This window comes from Anoplolepis gracilipes, chromosome 4 (genome assembly GCF_047496725.1).
Source record: "Anoplolepis gracilipes chromosome 4, ASM4749672v1, whole genome shotgun sequence".
Classification (NCBI taxonomy): Eukaryota; Metazoa; Arthropoda; class Insecta; order Hymenoptera; family Formicidae; genus Anoplolepis; species Anoplolepis gracilipes.
The window spans coordinates 12,997,213-13,024,264 of NC_132973.1; the positions used below are offsets into that span (position 1 = coordinate 12,997,213).

Consider the following 27,052-nt stretch of genomic DNA (forward strand, 5'->3'; position numbering starts at 1 on the left):
GCATTTGCATAACACTGCGTTGCGCCGGTCGATACAGAGATACTGTCTTCAATCTGGCCCCGCTTTCGGAGTAGAACATCGAACGCAAATGAGACGCCAACGAGAAATAATTTATCACTGTGCGATGATATCGCATACAACGCGGCATCAAACTTGAAAAATAATTTCTAGTAGACATGGAAATGTTTTATTCAACCTATCCTCGACAAATAGCTATTAATTTTAGAATACTTTTTAATTTTTACACTGCACAATTGTTATTTTAACTCTTGGTTTTTTCGTAAAACAAAGGAATAATACTTAAAAAAATATTATAAAAGTAAAAAAAATTTACAACCACGTTTGTTTTAAACAAATAAAAAAATATATAAAGAGTCTGCGAAAAAATAAAATTCACGATAAATTTATTAATACAATTGCATATCAGTGCAAAGAGCAATACGATTCAAATTTTAATCGATATATAATAATATAATATATATATATAATGATAATCGATATATGCGCAATAGAAGATTATTAAATTGAAAAATATATTTTATTTATAAAAATATTGAATAAATCATGTTAGAGAAATGAATTCTGCCAAGTGTTTCTAACAAATGTAGATAAATGACGGTTTACGTAAGTAACACGATGCACATTTTAAAATATGTTGCTTACAGTCTCAGCAATTTCACATATTTGGTGCAAACAAGGCTATTGCTTCTTTTGGAAAGGCGATATTTCACTGGAGCAAAATTTTTCTTTCTGTTAGAAAAAATGATTGTCACTATTATAATTAAGTATGTATTAATGCATTAAAAGGAATAATATTAGATAGAGCAGGATGGATTTCGTGTGAAGTTACTTTTAATCTTTAAATTTAAATTATAAAACTTAAATTATTAAACTGAACTTAAATTAAAGTAAAACTTTGATTATTAAACAAGGTTAAAAATGCACAAGATTCACATTTATTATTTAAATTAAATGTATTAAAATGTAAAAAGAAATAATGCGAGACTGATTTGCATTGTATCTCTTTACACTACAACATAAAATGTGAAACTTTTGATTGCGAGTCAAAAATTTCAGACAAAATTCTTTATTTTTCACATGATTGTTTTTGTTTATTTCTCGCACGCATATTCGCTTCTCTTGGAAAACTTGTCTCGTAACCTACTTCGAAATTCAATTTTCTCCAGATCTATACATACTTACTATATATTTGCTTGTTTTCGTACGATAACGGATCATGATATTTTGTCAATTTTGTTTTATAACATCTGCTTTGTAACATTAGAATGATTTATCAATAGAAAAAAAGAAAAAAACAAAACAAAATTGTTTTCTCGCTTTAGCAGTTAAGTATATACTTTGAGCTTAATTTACTTTATCACCTATTAACAGTCTTTAACGAAAGTATTAAAACAATTTATTTTTCGCGCGATCATGTGTTTTTTTTATCTCCCTTAATACCGCTTGCACTTTTAAGATATACGTTGATTTTCATAAACAGAGAAAAATTTATTAGAAGGCAGAAAAATATCTCGAATATATTTTTCCATTTTTATTAATAATAATTTTTCTTATCCGCGTGTTAATATTAAATTATGGAATTTGCGATATTTCCTAATTTTCGTTCATGTCGTTTCAGTTTCGTAAAGGCTCGGCCGAACAATCCGGCCAATATTGTCTGGAATTTCAGCAACAATCGTTACTCTCGTGACGTCTCTTGTCACCATAGTAACTCCTGATTGCGAATCGAGCTCTGCAGAGGTTCACAGGACCATGGAAACGGATCTCCCTCGCTACTAAATATCCTGAGCAACGAGATCATTTTCTCGGTTCATACGCTGAGCGAATGCACCAGAGAGAGGAACAAGAATACCGGGGATGCCATTTCAATTTCAATCTCGACGCGAAGGAACAAATTTAAACTAGCGAAATGTAATTTTATTCGCGGTTGCCCACGCGATTCTCTACCCAACTTCAGGCATTCCCTCATAAGCATAATCGAAAAGTGAGATAATTTTGATAATCAATATAATCCATGTTCGTATATTTGTTCACTTACTTGTGAAAGTCAAGTAATAATCTGCGCGCGAGTTTATCGTCTCCGTACTTATTAAAATTCACACTGGTAATGTATGTGTACTTAAATCTTTTTTAGAAAAGATTACAATCACTAAGCTATTTAATATCGAGAATCAGCTGCTACTGTTACAGTTGTTAATTTTCTAAACTTTATATAGATAGTAGAGAATAATGGAATTAACGGAACTTCATTCGCAGAACACAGTTTCAGCGAGTTGCGAAGCATCTCTCGAACAATCCCGAGGGATTGCTAAATACCTGAAACTCACTTACTACTATGTATATACATATCTATAGCGTCTTGCTATTTCTGGACATTTCTAGAAATTGCGTTAAATTTATCTAAAACACGTGTGTAAGGTTAATAGATATGTTCAATCATATCGTTATTTCTTGACAGTACACCGAAATGAATTTCGTTATTACTGTTTATTAATACAGTAATTCTCTCTTTATTTATTTATAATATTATTTTTGTTTTATTATTTACTGTGATTAAAATTAATTACGGCAGTACCACACATACACATATTTTCAAGAAATGAATTATGATCATTTCACTTCAACGATACTTTCTCAGAAACATCTCTTCTAATATTTCTCCTGTCAGTCCTTTTTAGCATAAAGGGCTGATTTAAATGCACAAAGTTACGTGAAACAGATATCCATAACTCATCTACTAACGTAGTTACAGTGTCGTCGACTTAGCACGCTAAATAGGCAATATAACTTGAATATGACTATACATATGCCATCTTACGTTTGCGCAATCTCTGTTAATTCGAGATATAGTTCGTAATTAAATTTATATTTGATCGCGGTATAATTAATAGCGTATGTATATCGGAGATACTACATATTATATCTTTATATGAAATAGTCAAAAGTTTAATTACACGAGAATGTTATTATAAAGATATTTCGAGATGCTTCAAAATTTTAAAATAATAAAAAAGCTATAATTTGAATAAACAAGAAAACTTCTCTCTACTAAACTTTTTTATCTTTCTAATAAACAACTTGATTGAAATAACATTTTGACAATATCGAAAAAATTAAAAATAAATTTAAGTATTAAAGAAAAATTGTTTATCTAAAAATTTCTCAAAAATATGCCATTTTGAAAGTTTTTTAAGTAAATATATTCGTAGAGAAAATGTGAAATCAATATAATATGTGCATTAATAAAAAAATAATATGTACATTAATAACAATTTGTATCATGCATATGCTATTGAGAAATATTATTAATACGTAAAGTTTGTGTTTTAATTAAACTCAGTGTTGCAACTCTCAAACAAACATAAAACGTAATAGTTTAACTCATCCATATGATTGCTAACTTTGTTCTTCCTTATTCATCAAGCCAAAGTGAAAAAATATGTAATTATACGTTACATGGTTTGTAATTAAATGTACTACATAAGTCCTATGTGGCTTTCGTGCGTCGAAGAGCATTTTTCGAAATGCAAAAGCACGAGAAAACAAAAGAGCATGGTTTCGCATTACCATATTTCACTTACCGCGATGTGAATTTACTCGCGGACAAAAGTGCGCGAAATCTAGTGGTAGCCTATACCGGTGATTATCGGGTCGCCTAGATCGGGTGGCGAGAGCTGTAAACTACCTCGACGTGAGCGGCCACCCCGTTGGCGCGCACTTTCCAGTGCGGTTTCTCCTTGGCACCGGCAAGTACTTTATTTTCTCGTTCAGCGACCAAAAGTGCACGTCGTGAAATTAACCACTGATGCTCGGCACGACAATTTAAAGCTCGCACTAACCGAAAATATAGGACGCGACTGGGGCAATCCTATTTTCGGACTGGCCAGCAGTTTTGTCGCTTAAGCCCGCCGCCGCAGTGTGTTTTGTTTCCCGCTTACTTATCTTTGTAAGTTGCAGTACGTGGGATTATTTCGCGTGATATGAAACAGGACCGCTACCAGCATGATGAATTTAATTGTATAAACGTGCTTGTGTGGCGTGTTGAACAGATTCCAACTTTTTTGAAATAAAATGTCATACACATACAGTATAAAATATCATGCACTCTCTATCTCCCTCTTTTTCTGTAAGAGAATTTTCTGCGAGATCTTCTTTCAATAGAAATACTCCATTTTTTTGTTACAAAAGATTTGCAACAAAAGTGTGTTTCCAATATTTTTTTCGATGAAATAAAGATTTATGATATCGAACGAGCATGACTGTCGCAAAATAAATTGTTATTAATATATTGTTATTAGTATGTAATTAATATGCGTGACTATTGTTTACAAATTGTTTAAATTTAACAGAGTGACAGTATCGTGGGCGGAGCTACATTGCTAATGCGTCTTTAAATGTCATATAATTTCAGCTTCATTTCAACCGCGTAAACTACGTGCTTCCAAAGCTTTACAGGTTAATCTGTTAAGCTGGCCAATGACTACTTAGAACGCGATTCACATGACCAGTAATCTGCTCGGAAAGCCTTCACGCAAATTTGTGTACGGATATAAGACCTTATATATATGCGTACAATATGCATGTATAAAATGGTATTCTATTGTGTTTGTATTATCATTATGTTTTTATTGTCTCCGATCTAATCGTATTACTTCAATTTTTTTTCTTGATTTTCATTTTTAAAATTGTCAAGTTTATTTTACAAATTAATTACAATTGTCATTAATAACATTAATTACATTAATAACCCGATTCATTATAATCTAATTTTCGAGAAAAAATTAGTTTTATTAACATCTTAAATTTGTCATATTGTCTTCATTTTATTATCTTAAAAACAGTCAAATAATTTTAAATAAGAGAAAAGTTAGAAGATAAAAACTAAGTACTGAAGAAAAATAGAAAATACACAAAAACAGAAAATAAAGTTAAAAATTTAGAATACTACATTTCATTTTATTTATTATCTTAACTTCAGGTCTTGTATCTCTCTTCTAGGGATCGTTACGATTTACTTTCAAAAATATAAAAGAAAAGAACAAAGTAGAAACACTAATTATCCTTTATAAAGAAAGCAATTTTTTCTCCGAAGAAAACCAACTTTGTCCATGCAAAGTTGCAAGCGTGTTCGATGTGCGATGAGGGAAAACTCGAGAGGCAATAATAAATTATAGAGAAACATACTTAGCATTCTGCAGCGCGAAACGTACTATTAATAATTACATCTCTTCGCTGAAAACGAATTGTGCGAGCTACGAAACACGCCTCGAGAAAGCGGAGAAAGTTTACCAATAATTCGGTAAATCTCTTCTTCTGCTTCTATAAAGTCGTAATATCGGATGATAAGGTTTCGGTTCTTCGGTTTGAGTCGGATGGTTGATCCCGTATGGCACATAAGCAACGATAATCTCTTTAAAACGCGTAAAGCCTCATGTACTTGAACGATTTATTGGACTTAGTAAATCTTCTAAATAATGCAAGGTAAGTTTAACACGCGTCTGTAGTCCTGTAAGCATCCGCCTGAATCCCGCCTCAAGTCTTCGCGCAATAAATTATCAATTTTCGATTACTTAGCGTGATTAAAAAGATTTATCACTCCACTTCGTACCTATGTATTTTTGCGGAGAACGACTAATCAATTTGAATTTCATGTGACATCTCAATGACAAGAGTAATTATACTTTGGTCGGATGTTCCGAAAACCTCGATTAGGATACTTCTTGTTTCGAAGGTTTGACATGTAAATCGCACGTTGAACTTTCGGCAGGTCATAAATCTTGCATATCGTTGAGGTTGACTTGTATTTTGTCTACTTCATGGCATAAAAGGCCTTTTGAAATTTTCAACCTATCGATCGAATGAAACATTAAGAACAGCTTATAGAAAATTTGATAAACGATGTACATAATATTTTGCGTAAAATTTATAATAAATAAAATAGACTTTTTTCTTGTCATTTAATGTCATAATAATATAATGCAATAATATATAAATTTCTTCTGCATTCCTTCCGCATTCTTCTATAATGTTTTTATTTATTTATTTTTGCCAAACTTGCGCGTAAAGTTGATGATTTTGCTGCATTTTTTCGTTTTTACAATATCACAGAAAAAGTTAGTGCGTTATTTCAAAGCCATTCAGAATATACAAAAAGCTTTTTACCAAGGTTGCCCTTTTATACGCAAGAGCAATATAACCGACCAAGAATTTCGCATCACAATAAATATCAACAACGCTATCTCAAATTGAGTTTTATAAATATGATCTTATTAAGAGAAAGAGAAAAAATAGCTGAAATAATTGTAGAGAAACTTTAACTCTTTAATCACTGCACATTATATTGCTTTCTTAAATTTATACATATATAAGATAGAAATCTAGTATAACACATTCCATAAATTTGTAGTTAGCATAAAATCAATATCAGTATAAAAAACATCATTAATAATAAAAAGTTTTAATTTTTTTATTATACAAAATTGCATTAAATAAGTGAGATAAATTTAATAAAGTATGGTACGAACTCGTTAAAGATTAAATTTAATCTAATGTTTAAAAAATACAATAATTTATTATTAATTTTTCAAAACTATTTTTTTTTCGACAACAGAGCTTCGTATATAAAAAAATTTCTTATATATTTGTAATTGTATATTTATAACTTGTTTTTACAGTCTGCTTCTTGATTATAATTTTTTCATTTACGCATCATATTTTAAAATTGTATCTTTTATTACTAGGATATTTTCGAGTCCAGCGTAAAGTATACATGGCATATATTTGTACAAATAACCACTAGCATTCAGTCGAGACTGCATTGGATACATCACGTCAGAATAGCCGACACTCTTTTCACTTAGTCTATTGGGGGTTTCCACTCGATTTTCGCAGAATTCCATTCACGCAGTTCCTATTTCACCTCCTCTCTTTCTCTTTCTCTCTTTCCGTCAGACTTTTTTTTTCTTTTCGGTTGTTTTGCAATTCACACTATGCGACTTTTAATACGTGAGCTACAGTTGAGTCCGATGCGTAAAAATGGACCTATGAGAAGCTTCGACACTGTATACCGAGTTTAATTTAACAAACTGGATCAATTCAACAAACGAAGTGAGCACGCAGAATGTGTCGTTAACGTTTGTAACCCATATACATGTTTCTGCATTTATTTTTCTTTTTTCCCTTTTTTCCCTTTTTTCCACTATTTTTTGTTTTAGAAAACCATCGGGCGACTCATCGAATTGTAAAACATTCATGCCCATCATCATTTGTTTCGAATTGTCTAAAAGTTTTTTGCAGTTATAAAGTGTATAATTTTCAAAATAATTCGTTCTGAAAATATAATATTAGTATACGACTTTGTGAGTGGATATTCTCGACGCTCGGTAAATAAACAGGACAGTTTTTTTTACGTGAGTTGGAATATTTTTAACACAATTTTCATCTCATTTTTATTTGCGCCTTTTAAAATACAATAATTTGCAAATTCTACGTTTTCCCCTATCTGAACTCTAATTTATTCTGTACACGCTCTTTTTTCAATCGCAAAAACTGTGTTCATCTATACGATATAAATTCTGTTGCGCGACAAATTTCGAGATCAATTCACAAATTATTTCCGTTGCGATCATACGTTACTAAATTTGAATGACCGAATGAATCGTATCAATGATCCGCAAGTGATTCACTATAATTGATACTTTCGAAGCAAAATATCGCTTACACGATCGTACGGGTCGAATAGCATTCTTTCGTATTAACAAATGCGAAAATTTAAAACTTCTATTAACAGTGAAATTGATAAATCGTAAAAAATGTATTACACGTTTACACGTGCGCGGGCAAATTCTCACCGTTTACGATTCCGCCTTCCTTGCCCTTATCCACCGGAGATTTCCGTTTCAATTCATCGATCTCTCCCCAGATCACTAGGTTTAGCCGAACCGAGTCATTCGTTTTCCGTTGCAACGCTGCATTTCGTTGCAATCGACTGACGCTGTGGCACGGACCTAAACTTGCTAACATAGACGCATCGACCGTAAAGTGAAAGACTGTAGTATCTGCATTTATTGTCGATAGGCGACGATAGGACTCGACTATTTACAGCCACAGAGCGTATACGCGTCATGGTGATATTGTAGAGCGCAACCCCTTCGCTTCGGTCGATGTACCTTCGAGATGCGTGTTAAAACTTCTCCTATAAATCGTGATAATACCATGCATCCATGCAGCAAAACTACAAAATTCATAGGATGATATTTTAAAACTTAAATTCTTCTAGAAAATAGTAAAATGTACGCTTCTGTAAAATTTATTATTTATTTAAAAATAAAAAAAGTTTCCCTTTACTTTTTACTAATAATTTTAATGTGATATAAAAAATTCCCCCCCCCCCCCTCGCCCAAAAAAATAGATCAAATGCGTATATATGTGCATGGAACTTTCAAAAATTCGTCATTACATTAATTTTTGTGCTTTTATCGAACGCTATGATGTAGAAAATCTCGCTGAACCGAATCTTGTTCCGATATCGATCAACCACTGTGTTTCCGATAGCACGATTGACAAAAAATATCAGGGAAATAGAGTCTCCCTCAGTTTATGACGGTTGTTGCAAACGAATATTCCGTTTTCATTGTGGAATATTTTCAACGGAAATATGGAGCGTGCACGAGTTATTTTCTGCGAATTTCAACAAAAAATTTAAACAGATTTTGACTGAAAATTGCTGTATTATATCGACTACATATGTACCTGCTAATAAACATAAGATAATAGAGTATCATTGAATTAATAATTTAAAATTTGCATGATTTTTTGTTATAGATATTTATAAACATCAATTATAAATACGTAAACACTAATAGAGATTAAATAGAGAGAAAGAGAGAGAGAGGTATATGTAGTATTTTATTCCAAGCATTAATTAATAATTTAATTATTTTAATTAATTATTTTAATTAATTTATTTTATTTTAATTTTTATTAAAGATATGTAAATATATATATATATATACATACTGAAAAAAAATAATGTTGAATCAACAACATCATTATAGTTGTTTATTTTATTAATTCAACAACATTATTAATCAAATCAATATATGGCATATTAATTTGATTAATAATACTGTTGAATTAATAAAATAAGTTTCAACTATAATGATGTTGTTGATTCAACATTATTTTTTTTCAGTATGTATATATATATTTACATATCTTTAATAAAAAGTAAAATAAAATAAATTAATTAAAATAATTATTAATTACAATGATGTTATTGATTCAATATTTTTTTTTTCAGTGCACAATTTAATAAAGGTTCCTGAATTTTTTACATTTCCTTTGGAATTTCCTAAAATTTATTTTCATGAATGGTGTAAATTGTGCATTGTTGAATTGCATAACAGATGAATCTCACAAGCGTCGTTATGAAACTATGAACACGAAAGCATTTCGGGGCGATATGCAGATATAGCATTTTAGTTAAGCACACAGCTATGCATTAACTGAGACATTCAAGTAGTTTAAGATTAAATATTAATGAGATTGTTCCGATGAGTATCACTGATTGTGAGCACATTTAATTGTTTATTCCAAATCAACGATACGACGTGAAATATTAATTTATACTTAATTCATTAGTCTATGTATGTATATTTTGCGTGTATCTGTTGCATAGATATAATTTCCATTTGAAATTCTATTTACTTTGACAGGCGGAAACATCTGTTTCGATTCCAATTTCATGATTAAACTTGCATTCGTCCGATGAAACTAAGCAATAAACTAAGCAACCAAAATATATTGGCTTTCATATAATATTTAGTACAATCCGCTCAGATTATTTACTTGCGATTTTTATCTTAATCTTTAAGAAATGAATTTTTTAAGGTACGAAAGATTTATATCAAAGCGTGCCCGTACATCGTGGCCTAGTAAATTTTTAAGCTTTCTCTACTTCCTTGGGATAAATACACTTCGAATCTCTATACCAGAATTTTTATAAACTAAAACAAACGTACTTCCTAGTAACATAGACCACCAATGGATATTTTTTTTCATATTATACTTTCAAGTTACAATTTCCATATGAGAGAGCCCGTAAAGTTTACGCCCAGATTGCAGCGGCACGACGACCTCGCCGGCAATAAAACGAGACTCTCGTTGCCTACATAATTTATCTGATGCTGTGCAAGAGTTCCTAATATTCATCCCGTATGCGACAGCCATTGTTCTTCGTTATGCGAAATCAATTTAATGCGCTGCTCGAAGATCGAGCATCGCGACGCTGCCGCTGGCTAATTATTTATCGATCGGTCTACAAGAATGCAAAATAGTACAATGGATAATTCGGATTCGTTGTTCATTGAGATATTTCAATAAATGGAATGGCTGAATACATATATGATACCTGTCTTTTGTAATTTATAATAATTAAAGAGTACGAGAATATTATAACAATTCACGTTATGATTATCCTAACAATTATTCCGTATAATTTTACAGTTTTCATGTATCTTCTCCTTCATTGTGTTAATTCTCCAGAAAATAAAAGAATAAAATATATATTATCCCAACAAAATCTATGTGACACGCGATGAAAAAGTATGATGTAAAAATCTTTTCCGCGAAAGAAATCATCTTCCCTTTTCCCCGTTGTTAATATGTATGAAATATCGCGCGCGCGTGGAGACATTTTTTCGCATCGCGATGTCAAACGATCGAGCACACTGTGTCAAAGTGTCCTTTTTGTGTGCAGGCCGAGAATAAAAGGGTAAAATAATACGTCAGGTCGACTACACACGACAGCTCAATGTCCCTGCATTCTGGTTGGTCCATTCTCTCATTCACAATCCTCTTTTCTCTTTCACCAACCATGCCTTGCTCATATATATATATATATATATATATATATATATATATATATATATATACATATATTTCCCACGTACTGCCGTGCATGGTTATATGTATAATACGTACGTATGACTAATGCTATACGCATTCATCATCTTGCTACGTGACAGCGTATATACATGTATCGACGAGTTAGTTAAAAAATAATTTAAAAATTCTAGCTTTGCATCTGTTAGACTGAATACCATATGAAAAAATTTCATAATTATAAAATATAAATTTAATATATACATCTTGTTTATGAGACTATTTTAGATATTCTTAAATTTTTTCTCAAAGTTCACAAAGTGACTGATTAATTATGATATTTCGATTGTACTTTTGAGATCTCCTTCTTCTGCTGTCATAATCAACAGTATTATTTTAATTATTAACGTAAGTTTTATATATATATATATATATATATTACTTTAATTATATTATTTAAACAATTTAAATGTCCGTTTGAGATATGTCCAGTTATTACAGTCGATTTGCCATTCTAATTCCCTTAAGATTAATCCGAACTTATGAAGTCTGCCCCCGCACATTTGAGGTTTGACATAATCGATATTAACAATTTCAGCATACCGCATCCTAATCTCCTGCTCATTACTTCTCCATCAACGTTAAGTGTTTAACCCTTAAAGAGGCCTTTCACAAAGGATGCGTTGAAATCCCATGTAAGCTTCCTCCAGGGATATAATTTCACACGCGCTCGCAAAACGTAACGATATATCCGTTTAAACGTTAATATATTTCCCGACACATTTTTCAACCAGCAATCATTGTTGCGAAACACTGAATAACCGACATTTTTTGTGTTTTTTCCAGATACCATCGCGCTGTATATCGTGCTTCGAGGGCGAATCTGTCGACGTATCGAACGAAGAGTATCGCGTGCATCGGCGAGAGTGGTTGAATACGAAGTAAAGGCGAAAGCGAGGCGCAGCAGCGGCACATGAGACGGATGTCATCGCTCGAGACACTTGTTGCACGTCGGCACGTCCCTTAAAGAGGGTTTGTCGGCATCAATATCGGGCCACCGGGCGTTCTTCGGCCGCGAGAAAAGGAGTGCGCGAAGAAGAACGAGCCCTCCCTCACCCCCCCCCCCGCCCCTCTCTTCCCGTTCGTCATCGGTGTCGCGTCGCGGAAGGTGCAAGAGTGCGAGGGCCGCGTAAAATCGAGTGATCGTCGTGAAATCGCATGATCGACGTCATCGGGGGTCCGGCGTAATCGCTACCCGAGCATGTCGTTCGACGACGAGAGGACGGTCGCGGACAATCGCGTGAAGAGCGACGTCTCGCGGTGCTTCGTACGCCTGTCGATCACCGTTCGCAAAAAGTGCGTTGCCCGGATCGCCACCCTCGGTGATCGTTAGCGCGATCGTGCGTGCGCGATCGACCGGCGTCGGACTCGGCGACGTGCTCGACGAACCTTACGTGGCATGCCGCCGATCGTCGCGCGACCTCCGCCCACGGTGATCTGTCGACGGGGTCGTCGGTGCGTGCGAACGTTCAAGCGGCTCGATTGACAATCGCGAGGGTAACGCGGAACGCCGGTAGCGGGGTACCGGAAGCGGAGCATCATTGGCGTGTGAATCGCGCGCCGTATTGTACCGGGGATCAAGAGAGAGCGATCATGTGCTACGCTCGGTGACACCGGTCGCGGTTGTGCGCGGCGTTACCGTTAGCGGTAAACGTAGCCAGCAAAGAAAGAGAGAGCAGAGCTATCACTGCGCGGCGGCTATCACCACGTGGTAAGTGCGATCCGTCGCGTATTTGTCAAACGCCGATTTGTCTCCCCTTTCATATTCCAGCCACTCGGCTTATCGGTTCTTGTCGTGTAGAAATGGGTTAGAGGGTCGCAAACTCTTAACGTTTGAACTTTAACTCCTAACCCTCGTAATCCTCCCTTAACTTTAACAGCATCGTACTTTACTCCCGTACGTATACCGTGTACTTGGCATAAAATCAATGATCTGTTAATGTGTTAAAATATTGTATTTCGCCGTATCTTATCATTTTTTGTCTGTCTCTCTCTCTCTTTCATATCATTTATATCTATTCATTTTTAAGATGTAATAATATTAAAACTGTTTTTCAATATACGCGTGAAATATTAAAAATTTTTTTTTTACCAAAATATAAGCCCAAAAAACAGAGGAAAATCAATCCATCACTATTATCAAAAGTTATCGTCGTTCTAAGCATCACATTTTACTTTTTCATAGTTTCAAGAGCGATAAAGTGGAAAGGCAGAGACTAAAGGAGATATGTGTCAGGTTCTGTCTGACCATTTATCATAAATGTCTGTCGAAATTGAAAACCGCCAAACTCTTATCTCATACGAACCAAATTGTTATATAGCTTCAGGCAAACCGGTATATTTCAATTTTATGAGTGATTTGTCAAAAGGGTCATTTATTCTATATAATATATCGCATATCTTCAGTTTGATAAGTAGATATTTTTTTATATACAGAGTGTTTCCTAAGTTAGGAAACATTATATATAGTCAGCCAAAACCAGTAATCGGAATTAATTACGTTTAGATCGCTTATCGACAGTTTCCGGATTAGTACAAAGATTAAGAAGCAGTAAATTCATGTTATACATATTAAACTGTTGCGTAAGTTTTGTCCATCATATTCAGAAAAAAATAGTGTAAAAGATAAGCATTTAAAGTTGCCAATAAAATAGTCTGTTTTATGAATTTCTATTTGACTATAATATACGATAACAACATAAATATGTGTAATTATTACTGATACATTATAAAATTTCATACTTGAAATGAAGCTTGCATAGAAAAAAATTCAGAAAAAAGCATAAAAAGCTATATATCAATAACGCTGACAATATTCAATCTTGTGAATGTAAATCATTATTAGAAATTGCATTGTCTTTCAACAAACGGAACTTGTGCAACGATCTATAATACTATTATATCGGCGATTAAAAATAAACACGTGTGATGTTCAGGTGGATATCCCCGGGCGTGTATTCGGGCGGTTTTGGCTGAAGACAAGAGGAAACCAAGACCGGAAGGCTGGATCACCTCCGTGGAATGTCTTCGGGCGCCAAGCGACTGGTGCAGTCGCTTAGGGGCCGGAGTGGGGGAGGCAGGGGCACCGGTGGCGGTCGAGCCGACGGCGGTGCTGGGGATGACAGCGGCGTCGGCGTCGGCGGGGCCAGCACGAGCGCGACGAGGTTATGGCACTACGACAGCGGTCACGAGCTCGACGAGATCTCAGTGATCGGGACCGTCAGGGGTAACGAGGGGCTGACGACGCCCACCACGCCGTGTCACTGCAGAAGCATCAAGTACGGTAGTGGGCAGACGCTTTGTAGCATCGGATTGCCACCCGCCCCCGCTTTACCCGCGCACAGAGCACAGTCCGGTGAGTACGACATAACGCTATCTCTTTAATCTTTGCACGATATCTCCGTTTCTATTAAAGCAGTCGATGTATTCACGCATACGTATTTACTACATGAGTATACTTGTCGTTATTTCGTTTCTGACATAAATTGCCCGATAAAAAATGAATAGAATATGGTCAGATATAAATATAATAATTAGAGATCTGAAAAGATTTGAGAACATATGTAATTTTATGTGATTATATATAAAATCCGAAGTTTATTACGTATACTTTATTATAAAGGACTATATGTGTTATATAACATACTAGCTTTTTATTTTTAATTAGCAATTTAACCAATTGATAATATTAATCAAGTTATAAATATTATAAAAATTAAATAAATATGATAAAGATAAATTCTTGTAGTATTATAAAAAATTATACTTTACATATTACATATTTTATCATTTTGTTTTATTAAGTTGAGTTAAATTTTTTTAGAGATTATTATTATATTAGATATTTTACAAATTAGAATGCAGGATGTCCTATATACGTATGTGTACACACAACATATATATATATATATATATATATATATATATACGTATATATCAATTTTTTAATAAAATGATATAATTTTTGATTGACCCTACACCTCAGAAAAACCCATATATCATACATTTTTTATCTTTTTAAAAATAAGAGATGTCTATATATTCTCTAATCTAAAAAAACGTCTGTAACATATTAATAATTTCTAAAAAAACATAGCTCTTAAATAAAAAAGATAATAAAAATATATAACATATAGAATATAAATTACTTTATAATATTACAAGAATTTCTTTTCATCATAATTCATAATTCCCTTAATATTTACAATTTGATCAAATTTATCAATTGATTAAATTAAACTTGAAATTAATTAATTGAAAAAAATAAAAGTTGTTATATAACACATTACTTTATAATAAACTATATATTCAATAAAAAAAATTACATTTATGTTACAAAAGAAAATTTTGAAATATATGGTGATATATATTTTAATAACACTGAAAATAATAATTATTTTAAATTTATTATTAATCTATTTTTTAATCTTATTTATTTCTCTAAAAAAATGATCTTATTTACCTAAACAAATGACATGAAACTATTATATGAATTCGAAACATTGAAGCTTCTTTTCCGCAATTCTAATTAGATATCTCGCTTGTGTTCTGCGATTTGCTTTATTCGTGATATTTGCGGCTGTCAAATCATCCTAATTTGTTTTTTCTTCTACTCTTCCGCCATCATCCCTCTTTCCCCTTTCCCTTCTCACCTCCTCTCCTTGCGTGATAATTTGATAGCCGCAGACACAAATGAAGCATGTCACAATGCATGAACTTGACAAAACAATCAATATCGCGGAAATCGATGTCAATAACAGCTTTTTTTCGAGAGGAATAATATCCGAAATTTAGCATAAAATGATATTATATAATCATGATTATGTAATTAGCTTTTATGATTATATTTTATGATGACAGTAATTGTAATTATATAATTATATCTTTATATAATTATATAATCATAATATTAACTAACTCTGATTATATATATATAATTAATTAATAATTTAAAATAATTAGCCGAATATGATTATACAATATAAAGCTTATAGATGTATCATCATAATATCACGCCAAATTTCAGCTATTATTATATAGGATGTCTCAAATCTACTGTACCACATGCTAATGGTAGATTCTTGAGATTATATGAAAACGTTTTTTCTTTAACGAAAATCTCGAGAAACAGGCTACAACATTCTACAAGTTTCCAACTTTTTTCTATTATATATCTTTGTAACTAATCCTTAAATTAAAATTCTATAAAATTCTATTGAAATAAACTCTACTAAACTCTAAATCTATTAAAATAAACACTTGAAATTAACTGAAAAATGTAGATTTGGTAATTTTTTAACTCTTTATAAAGTTCTTTTTGCAAAAATATGAAATATTATATCCATCCATCGAGAAATTATTAATGCCTCGACATTTTTGCTGAAGAAAAATCGTTCCCAAATGATCTCAAGAATCTATTATTATCAGGTAGTGCAATAGATTTAGGACTCCCTACATATATATTCAATAAAATCAGATCATATCGCATTAAATTTCGAATTTAATTATATATACATCATTTTATATATGGCCAGATTGCGCAAAATTTCAGTATTTAATTATATCATTATATATAATCATATATAATTACATACATCCATTTTTTTTGAAGAATGAAAAGAATTATCTCGTCGTAAAAAATATATATATTTATATCATCGATTAAAAAATTGTATTGTATTTCTTTAATTTTTAATTTTGTTTCAAAATTTCTGGAAAATACACGTAAATCGGCTTCGTATATATTTCGCATTTTCGGATTTTATTTTTGAAATCATATTTCTCTACTCGGTACTTGGATAGCTTTTTGTTGCAAAAGAGCAAGTATAGTCGTCGGCTGCAGTAATGCAGCAAGACGGAATTATGTAACGATGCGCGCAGAATGAATGCAAATGGCAAAAAAATGTAGATAAACTGACCAGAAGAGTGCATTAATTTTTATTACTACGTGTGCTCTCTCGCTCTTTCGGGCAATCGCGCTGTTGATTCGCGCAGCACGTAGCCTGTAGTCCTGGACAACTGCAATATAATCCGCATAGTTGCAACGAACTATTTATTGATATGACGCGAAACGCATCTACATACGATGTTTCATTAACGCGTACCGTAAACTAGGCTGGACATTTCCATAAAGTGCAACGCACCCTTCCTCTCCCCTAGTTTGTACTTTTCAATCTTCGCGCGTAACTTATTACGCTCCATAAACCCCATAAATTCTTGTTCGCGTCTCTAAGAAGCGAGGTTTCCACTTAGAAAACGTACGCCTCTGCTTTATACTTATTCTCGCTTTGCAGTTTCTTAATTTTCACGCTTTTACGAGAAGCAGCACACCGGTTGGGCTTTTCTCTAAGCTTTTTTCCGTTTCTTCTTCTCGGTGACCTTTATCGCGACCTTACGTTTATAATCCCAACTTGTAGAGAATATCGTGCTAAGATTCTCGCACAGACGCGTTACTACGATTACGAAAATATTCTTTATTCCGTGATATTCATAGGAAAGAAGTGCCGCTCGCCGATCTATCTAACAATAAGAAAACTGCGTCTCTTGATCAGTCGAGACATACTAAGGTACTAAAGTATTAAATGATAAATGTATTTTCTGTTCTATCGCTGATATATATAATACTTTACTCAAAGCGAATGAAACATGTATGTATTAAAGTGTTATGTATAGAGACATGATATATAAGATATAAGAGATATATTTCAATAATTCAATTATATTTTATACTTGTGTTTTTAGTCTTATATTTAAAAAATATCATTTCTAATCATGTTAATAATTGTCAATATATAACTACTGAGCAATCAAGCGTTAAAAACATATTAGGATAAAATAAAATAAAATAAATTATATTATATAAAAATGTTTCTAAAAGTAGATAAAAAACATATGCCAAGTATATAAAGTTGTGCAACAAGTAAAAAGTTTGAGAAAAATAATTAAGATATATTACTTATTATTATTACTTAAGTTATAGTACTTATTATAAATTATTAAATAAAAAATTAAAATATATGTACTTATTTATTATAAATTATTAATTATATATATATATATATATATATATATATATATATATATATAATTATGTATATACTTATTTAATACTTGGCATTTTTATGATGAAATAAAAGTTTTTCGACTTACCGATCGATGTGCAACAGCGGAGTTGAAAATCTACGTTGATATCTGTAACATACAAATATAAAACTAAATTATAACAGCGTTCTCAAAATAATTAATATTTCAAGACATTATTATTGCACATTGGATATAAAATTCAATGTACGATAATATACAAAGAGAGAAATATTTAATATAATAATTATATGTAATTTCTATTAAAAACAATTTTTTTTCTCAGACAACAATTTTTACAAAATGCTAAAATTTATTAAAAAAATTTTTAATTCATGTTTAAGTCATCTAAATAAGCGAATTAAATAAACAAAAATAAATGCGCGGGATTAATAAAAAATAATATATTAATAAAAAATAATAATTTACTCACCTCAAGGTTGTTCTGCCGAAGCCTGATGCATCCTGTGCCAGCTTCTCCTCTCAGATTGTTAGAATATCATTGCCTTTTTTCTTTTTAATTTTGTTACACTCGCGCACTCGTGAAAATATAATTAATGATGATTACGCGCGATATTTCGCACAGCACTCCCGAACTCGAACGCGTGAAACTTTTATACGGCACTCTCGAACTCGAACGCGCGAAACTTTTACACGATACTCCCAAATTAATTAAAACGTGACAAAATATCCGCAGTACAATAAAAACGAACGCGCGACACTTTGCACGGCACTCCTGAATTCCGCAATCTCGAATTGCAATCCAATATTTCATTTCGCGCGAGGATCGCATTTTGAATAAACGGATCGAGATTTTTAAAATTACCGAAGCAATTTTTGAAATGCGATTGTTAACGACAATTATGAATACGCAGAAATATTGCATATTTGTAATTGTCGTTAACAATCGCATTATTTTTTATACGTAGAAATATCTAAAGCGAACGAATGTAAAAAAACATTAACCGCGCGTTTGGGTACTTGGTTTCCCCTTCAGGATAAACCCTCCAGGTACTCGGCTCTCCCACCACGTCAAGGTGTACCCATTAGGAGAGTTTTATTAGCAGAAAAAAATACTTCAAGAAACGAGCATCAAGCGCCAATCCGCCTTGTTTTTATATAAAATACTTTCTTAATTCTTTCTAAATACCTTCTAAGTACTAAGTGGTAATGATAATACTGTAGAGATATAAAAAATGGAGCATGATGGAAATAAAAAAAAAAAAATAATAAGTTTGTATCACATAAAAAAATTTTTAGAAATAAAAATACTCAAGGTGTACCCATTTTCGCAAAACACGACATCTAAAGTAACAAACCCTATTAAAACATTATTAATGAAGAAATTAAAAAAGAAAACAATATATGTGTATAATTGTATGTATATAACACTGCACATACATATAATAGTGTATATAATTATTTATTCTGCCTGTCGGCATAAAGAGAAGAAAGTTTTTTGTTAGAGCCTTAAAGCTTTGTAATAAGGTCTCAGAGCTTAATGGAGCAGAAAATCAAGCAGTTTCAAGACTTCAATCTTACGACATAGCCAGAAGGGTTTCGATCAACTTTGACGCCATTAATGAGAATAACTACTAGTATCTTTCGAGGGTTTAACATGTACTTTGACCTTATTATCTTCAAAAGTACTCTTTAGAAGCTACAATTTGAAATTCGTTATCCGACATTTCAACTATAACATTAAGATTTAAATTTGATCAAAGATAGTTAAAAATATTAACGGTGATCATCTGAGAATCATAGTATCGTGAAAGGCGATTACTCTCGTATTTTTGCAGGATATTGTAGACGGAATCGACATAAAATTAAGATCGTCGTTAAACGATCACGACGATACGTAACTGTTGATGACGCGATCTGAGCGAACTTCGGCACAATATCTTCGATCGTAAACACAAGAACCTTTACTTTCTCTTGAATCCCGTTACGCCAATGATAGTACGACGAAGGAAGATAATACTAATCCGCTAATCGACAATCGGTCCTGGCATCAGCAGCATTGCTGCTGATGATATCTACTAGAAATTTACGAGCAACGGATTTTGATAATGGCCGATCCGATTCGTAGACATCTCCATTCTCTTGACCTAATTACGGACACGTACACGTGAGAAATCGATAGTCTTGTCAAAAGAATCTTTGTCGAGAAAAAATACTTTTCCGATCGTTCTTTTTGTAAAGCATCGTGAGCAGATAATGAGAGCTTAAAGCGCAAAAAATTGAAACATGGCTCGAGTGCTGACACCGATGGACAGGTACGCTTTAAATTATTATCGTGAAGAACATTCAAATTAAAATGCGCCCCCATCGAAGAGCTTAAATATGTCGATATCGTAATATTTTAATTTATGAGAATAGAATTATATAAAAGAGAATACCAGATTCAATAGCCTTCACTTTATGAGACGTCTCTACCATACTTGCTTAGAAAATTATTTTGTTTGAAGATTTTTATATTAACTGATTTTTCAAACGATACTTTTAATAACTTTAACATTTTTAAAATGTTGTATAATAATTTTAAATTCGACTTTATTAATTTAGAAAGGAATTGAAGATTCTAATAAAATAATAAAATGTGTGTACATTATTCTATAGAAAAATATATCAGAAGAAAACCAACTATCTTTCTCGCGTCTAATCCTAAATATATATCAAAATTGAAAAAATAACATATTTCAATATAAATCTATTTTTTTCCTCCCCATAGATAAGATAGATAGGAAGTTGTTAACGCAAGTTTCATTAACCCAAAAGTTACCGACAACTCACAACGGAGTATATCCTTTACAGCTTTTTCTGTCGACTAACTTTTCCCGCTTTGTTAAAATGTCGTTCAAATCGCGCGTACTGTAGCTCGTATCCGAAAATCTCGCCGCTTGCAAGAAACGGAGTAACTCCGTCACGATCGCGGAAGTTCGCTTGGACGGATGTTACTATCGTGGGTAAGCGAGTGTATGAAAAGACGCTCTTTCCGTCAGTGCTCAAACGAGAAACTCGAATACATCTGTACACGACTGTCACACGCACATATACGCGCGGTAACAATTCTCCGACGGAGAGAACGGAGTTATGTGTTTGCGACGTGTGTCTACCGGTAACAAATAGAAGCGGACAAATTTCAGGCTCGTTCAGACGTAGTTCGCGAGAGTGGAAACACATGCGATATTGCATCAGCGACGTTAAGCTGGCCCACCTACCGAATTTACTTCGCGATTTGGTTGCTTCGCCGCCGGAACGGCTGTCGATATACTCCGAGGAGAACGGAACGCGATCGAATAATTTTAGGCAATGGAATTTGCAATTTTGGGGAAGTAGAAGACCTAGAGATTCGGAATAGTTTCTACGAGAATCCAGATTTAATTATGGCAATCTCAATTCCAATTGCTATCACAAAATTCTACCTGTATTTGCAATATTTGCATTATATTAAAGAATATTTTTATCTTGTACTATTACTATATACTTAAGTTAATTAAGTTGTTTGATTGTACAACAAACAAAACAATTAAAAGGTTGAAGTTATTATAGTAATTGGATTAAAATTGCATTTTCTTACGATTGATTCCACCTTCTTTCGCGATGCAGAAAATTATACAATTTCCGTTGCACATGTATTTGCAAGACCTGATAAAACTTGCGCGTAGCGTAAGAATATGCTGTCGCATTATGATACTTTTATTACGTGCGGCAGAGAGAGTATGTGGCATTTTGTTAAAGTGGCGAGTTTAAGCTGGCCCTCTACGAACGCGCTATCGGAAAAAAAAAAAAAAGTATAGTTTACGGATGCACGGTCTGAATGTACGTATGCATAATATAATGTGCCTCGCGAGACTCACCGTAACAATCCCGATAAGGGATAGAAGCACTTTTCTCTGCAATTTACTTCTAAATGCCAACCGCTGTTTACTTCACTATACGTTGCTACGAGAATTGTATACCCCTCTCTCCATGTAACACTTTATTAATATCTTCTTATCAGTAATAGAGTTATATATTTAGTCTATCGTCGTTTCTATTTTCAATATATTATTTATCTTAATATTACATACAAAAGATATGTGCAACAAATATATATGAATGTCTTCCTACATTTTAAATATATTTCATTATGCTAGATTGTTCTACTTTTCTCTAAACTTAGATTTATATCTTAAAAGAAAATAGTATATAAAATGTATAAATAAATAAATATATATATATATATATATATATATATATCTTTATTTTCTTTATCGTCATTTTGATAATACGCAATTGTTAAATTCGTCAAATATTATTAAAAAAATTAATAATTTGAAATAATTGATAAATATACACAAGTTTAAAATACGCAATATACAAATTGCCGATAACACCGTCAGATAATTGTAAGTGTATAGTGGCATTATCACCACATAACAGGAGATTGTAGAGAAGCCAGTGTAAATTGGTGGATTAAGGCGCGTACGCGCAACGCGGATAAAAGTGTCGAAGAAAGTTGCGATAACTTTCGATGCTTCCGGCGCTACACAATGCAGTCAACATCGCTGTTTTTATTTGGCGGTGAAAAGTTCGGTGAAATGTTCGTGTGGCCAAGATGAAAGTTGCTCGAGGGAGAAAGAAACAGAGACCGAGAGAAGCGCGAAAGAGTCGCTACCTTCTTTGGTATGAGAGTAAAATCGGAACGAGTACCTATACCCTATACCTATACGATAGAAAACGTCCGACTTAGCACTGAATGGAAAATCCCGAGAGATACAACCCGAGATACAACCGTCAGGAAAAAGTTCCGTTCACTACAATCTTGTCCCGTTTGCACAAGCAATATATCTACGTCTTTTCATTATAGAGATTAATTTCCGTCGCTGCTGGCGCTTCCGGTGACAGTTACAAAGAGAGTCGCTTTAAAAAAACGCCCAGGGCTTCGTTACTTCTGGATTTGATCACTATCGAAGCTATACCACATAACTTTTGCGATATTATATAGAAAGTCATTTCATCAGAAATTGAATTGAAAAAATAGAGAAAAATACTTTCTAATAAAAACAGAACGTTTTCCTGTTTTCTATTCTTTATATTCTTAATCAATATTATTTTTTCGAGTGTATAATTTCTTTAAGAATTGTCAACATTCGAGATATTTATTAAAATGCAATTACTATTGATTAAAATCATAGAGAAATTCGAGCGATTCAAAGTTACTAAGCGCACATTGTCCTCGAATATTCTTTTTTATCTTGGGTACAAAATATCTTTTTTCTCGAATCTTCCTAATGTTTTAGAAATGATTTAATGTCAGTAATCCTCCTGATTGAAGGTCGCACTTAAACTTTGAGTCGCAAACTACTAAACAAGTATAATGACCGGAAAACTTTTGGAACGATTAAACGTGTCCAAAAACTAAAGCGATTAACTTACGACGATATTGTAGATTTAATCCATGATGCTGAACGGCGCTTTTAGTGATGGAGAACTTGATCTTTTAACTTTACGACTTTACGCCTTAGTGGTCTGTGATGCGTTAGAGATGAGAAATAATGTATCTAGGAAACGCGAAGAGCGCGAAAGAAACCTTCAAACATAAAAAAAAAAGAAAAAACATATATATTTTATGAAAATAATAATAATGCAAGAGACATCTCTTCTTGATGCACATACATGTGATTTCAACTTTTCTCGACGTAAATAAGTCTCGATTGTCTGTCTTTATCTTTTGCGATACTCTCTCTCTCTCTCTCTCTCTCTCTCTCTCTCTCTCTCTCTCTCTCTCTCTCTCTCTCTCTCTCTCTCTTTCTTTCTTTCTTTCTCGTATGCACTCCTTCACTCCAAAATAGCTTTCTCGCTAGGTGCTATTGATATCGCGTCAGCGTTATACAGATGGAGAAGGATCAATACTTTGGTACTGCCAATACCTCGGGAGACTGAATGCAACCGTGAAGATTCCTTTGTAATAATCGCGTGGAATCTTTGACGAAGAGAGGTTCTCTGTTATCATCAAGCTTTACTTTCTTCGTTTTCACTGCCGGGAGCGGATTGATTTCCTGTGGCGCGCGACAGTGTCTGCGATTTAGGTAATTACAGTAACGGGATGTTCTAAGTGAACTCGGACTTACAACTTTCAAAACTCGGCCATCGCCTTTAAAGCCTCGTTATTGGTTTGTTCGTTAGACGGAATCCCGCCGGATTTCCTCCATGTTGCGTTGGTATAATAGAATCGGATGTTAATATTTAACAGTGGAACTTTTTCATCAACGTTCACGTATCCTAGTTTAAAAAATGTCTACAAGTATATATAATGTATATATACACAACTTTTTTTTATCCTAGTTTCAACGTAACTTTTAAGAAAAATGTCGGAGCAATATTTAGTATAATATTAAGTTTCTCAATTATAAAACTTGTTTCAACTTCATGTTGTAAATGCCGTTAAAAATTTTAAATTAAGAAAAATGTTGAAGAGTGTTAAATGTATTACATTTAATCTCATAAAAGAGTCCAACAATTTTCATTAATTTGTGCCTGATTAAATCTTCTTTTCGAGCCTGAAATGTAAAGTCTTGAATATATGTATGAAAATTCTACATATTTCTAATTGCGTTTGTGTTCCCGTCGCCGCTGATGACATCAACAATGCTCGACTGCGTGTCAACAGAAGCGACGTACAACAAATTGACGTTAATTAGATGGAGACATATATCGGGTTCAGAAACAAGATAACGAGTACACGTGTATGTCACGAATTCTAGGTTTATGTTGGTTCAGAATGATGCGACATTTGATAACGCAAACAGACACAATACGAGGTTTCGACTGACCCTAGGCCAAAACTCCTCTGCGGTTCATGCATATTAGAGGCTTTAAGCTTTGTGCGCACGACGCAGTGTTCCTGAATCGTTACCATGTTAAGGTTCGTTGTTAAGTTGACACTACCCAAAGGTTGTCGGTGTCGACACGAGCGAGTAAACTCATTTCCAATAACGCGAACAGTCCTTACGAGATTAAATGCAACAACAATTAATGTTCTTCGATTTTTTATATAGAATTTTTAATAAAATTGAAAACAGAGAGAGGAGTCACAAAGTCAATTTGCGTTATGGGACTTTAAACTAAAAATATCTTATATACGTTATAACGGTCGGCATTCGACATATTATTTTTTTCTTTCTTTTCTTCCTTTATGATTATACAGTAAAATGTGAAATATTGCGAAGTTTATGTTTAGTCTAGTTTAGCACTCATGTTAAAACATATATATTTAAAATTTTTTTATAAATTATATATAATTCCGATATACATATATATTAGATATATTATATATTAAATATTACATATTTCTATATTGGATATTATATACATATATAATATTCAATATGTAATATATAAATATATATATATATATATAATTATACATAATTTACAGAAGATTCTTAAATATATATGTTCTAACATGAATGTCGACTGAACATAAACTTCGCAATATTTCACATTACTGTATAATTTCAGGAAGGAAGGAAAAGTAGAAAAAATGATACGTTTATATTAGATATATATATATATATATATATATATATATATATATATATATATATATTAGCGTATTTTATTCATCCCGTGCTACATCCAGTTTAAGAAGCAGGAGTAAAATAAAATATTTCGTCTCATGCTCACGTGCAACTTTTTTTTCACAAGTGTCAAATTTTATAACGTAAAGTTACGGATGTCGCGTTACGACAGATGTACACGGATCGTTTCGACGCATTTCGCGTCTGTGCGAAGGTAATCTCGCGAAATAACACGCGCAACTGCATAGAATTCAGTCATACGTATCAATCTTTTAATAAATTTTGGAATTTTTCACGAAAATATTACAAAAATTTGTTATTGTTTCAGTGTGAATCCACGACTAATTTTGTATAGAGTTACAACTATCGTCTATTGTATGAATGACAATGTAAAATCCCGAATATTCATCGCAGTCCTATATCTCGCTTGCAGGACAAAAGACTAAACAAAAAAATAGCACGTTATTTTATGAGCTTTCGCTAAAGCCGGTATCAACGATCAGCATTCAGGAATCAAAAGTAATGACTTTATTCCAAGAGCGCTTTTATATAGAGCTTTTTGTGCGTTTTTGATAATAAATGTTTTGATGTCAAATTTCGATTGTCTGCAAAAAAGCGCATTGCGTCAGTCCAGGCCGGATCGATGTGATCAACTAAGTGTACACTGGATATTCCATCGCATTGAAATTTTCATCAACCCTGCTCATACCTTCGAGAGGTAAAACGTTGCTCGCGGCAATAAAATCGGAGGGAAGAGGGAGCGAACAATAACATAACTGCTGGCAACTTTGAGGTTGCTCTTCATATAATCCCGCGGCGGTCCCGTGACTTTTGTTGCGAAGTTATCGGCGAGGTGCACGTTGGTTTTCCCAACTTCAACGCCGCTCATACTACCTTCTCACTTTTCGATACCACCGTGTTTCTACAATTTTGCATATCTTTCGATATGACTTACAATTTAGATGGAAATGACTTTGCGCAAACTTCGACGTTTATCTTATAAAATTAAAATCAATATTCAACCACGTTAATTGTACTGTAGCATTAACGAGATTAAATAACTATCACATTCTGGTATTAGAATAGCAATATTATTTTCTGCAGCTCAATGTTTTCATTTTTTACTTGTGCGAGCTATAAAATAATACTAGTTATTTTAGAGTATCAAAGATAGATATATATAGTATAGATAGATATCTGTCGATAATCTTAAGCTTTTATGCTTAATTTGATATTCACTCCCTTGTACTTAGTATTTGATTTAAACAGTTTAAAAATATCACACTTTTATAAAAGAACTACGCCGCGATAATTAAATATTAAATATAGGGGGTAAGTTATAACAAGAGCAAACACGTAAACACGATATATTAAGTAGGGTGGTACCCTTCGTGTTCTATATCCTTTGAAGTTTGTTCCCGCGTTATAAGCAGCTATATCGT

At 32.9% G+C, this 27,052-nt stretch overlaps 1 protein-coding gene and 1 long non-coding RNA gene across 8 annotated transcripts in view; one reads left to right on the forward strand and one right to left on the reverse strand.

Moving 5' to 3' along the window:
* Positions 1 to 18,906, reverse strand: part of LOC140664575 (uncharacterized) — a 73,473-nt gene extending 54,567 nt beyond the window's left edge. The window contains exons 1-2 of the long non-coding RNA XR_012046472.1: positions 18,479 to 18,906; positions 18,115 to 18,156 (exon numbers count right to left, since the gene is read on the reverse strand). This is a non-coding gene — a long non-coding RNA (uncharacterized lncRNA). The remainder of the gene's footprint in view (positions 1 to 18,114; positions 18,157 to 18,478) is intronic.
* Positions 1 to 27,052, forward strand: part of LOC140664565 (cyclic nucleotide-gated channel alpha-3) — a 159,601-nt gene that overhangs the window by 22,705 nt on the left and 109,844 nt on the right. For all 7 annotated transcript variants that reach the window (XM_072889753.1, XM_072889757.1, XM_072889756.1 and 4 more), the window contains exons 2-3: positions 11,752 to 12,676; positions 13,902 to 14,320. In XM_072889753.1, the coding sequence (XP_072745854.1) occupies positions 13,987 to 14,320 (334 nt within the window). In that variant the 5' untranslated portion in view covers positions 11,752 to 12,676; positions 13,902 to 13,986. The remainder of the gene's footprint in view (positions 1 to 11,751; positions 12,677 to 13,901; positions 14,321 to 27,052) is intronic.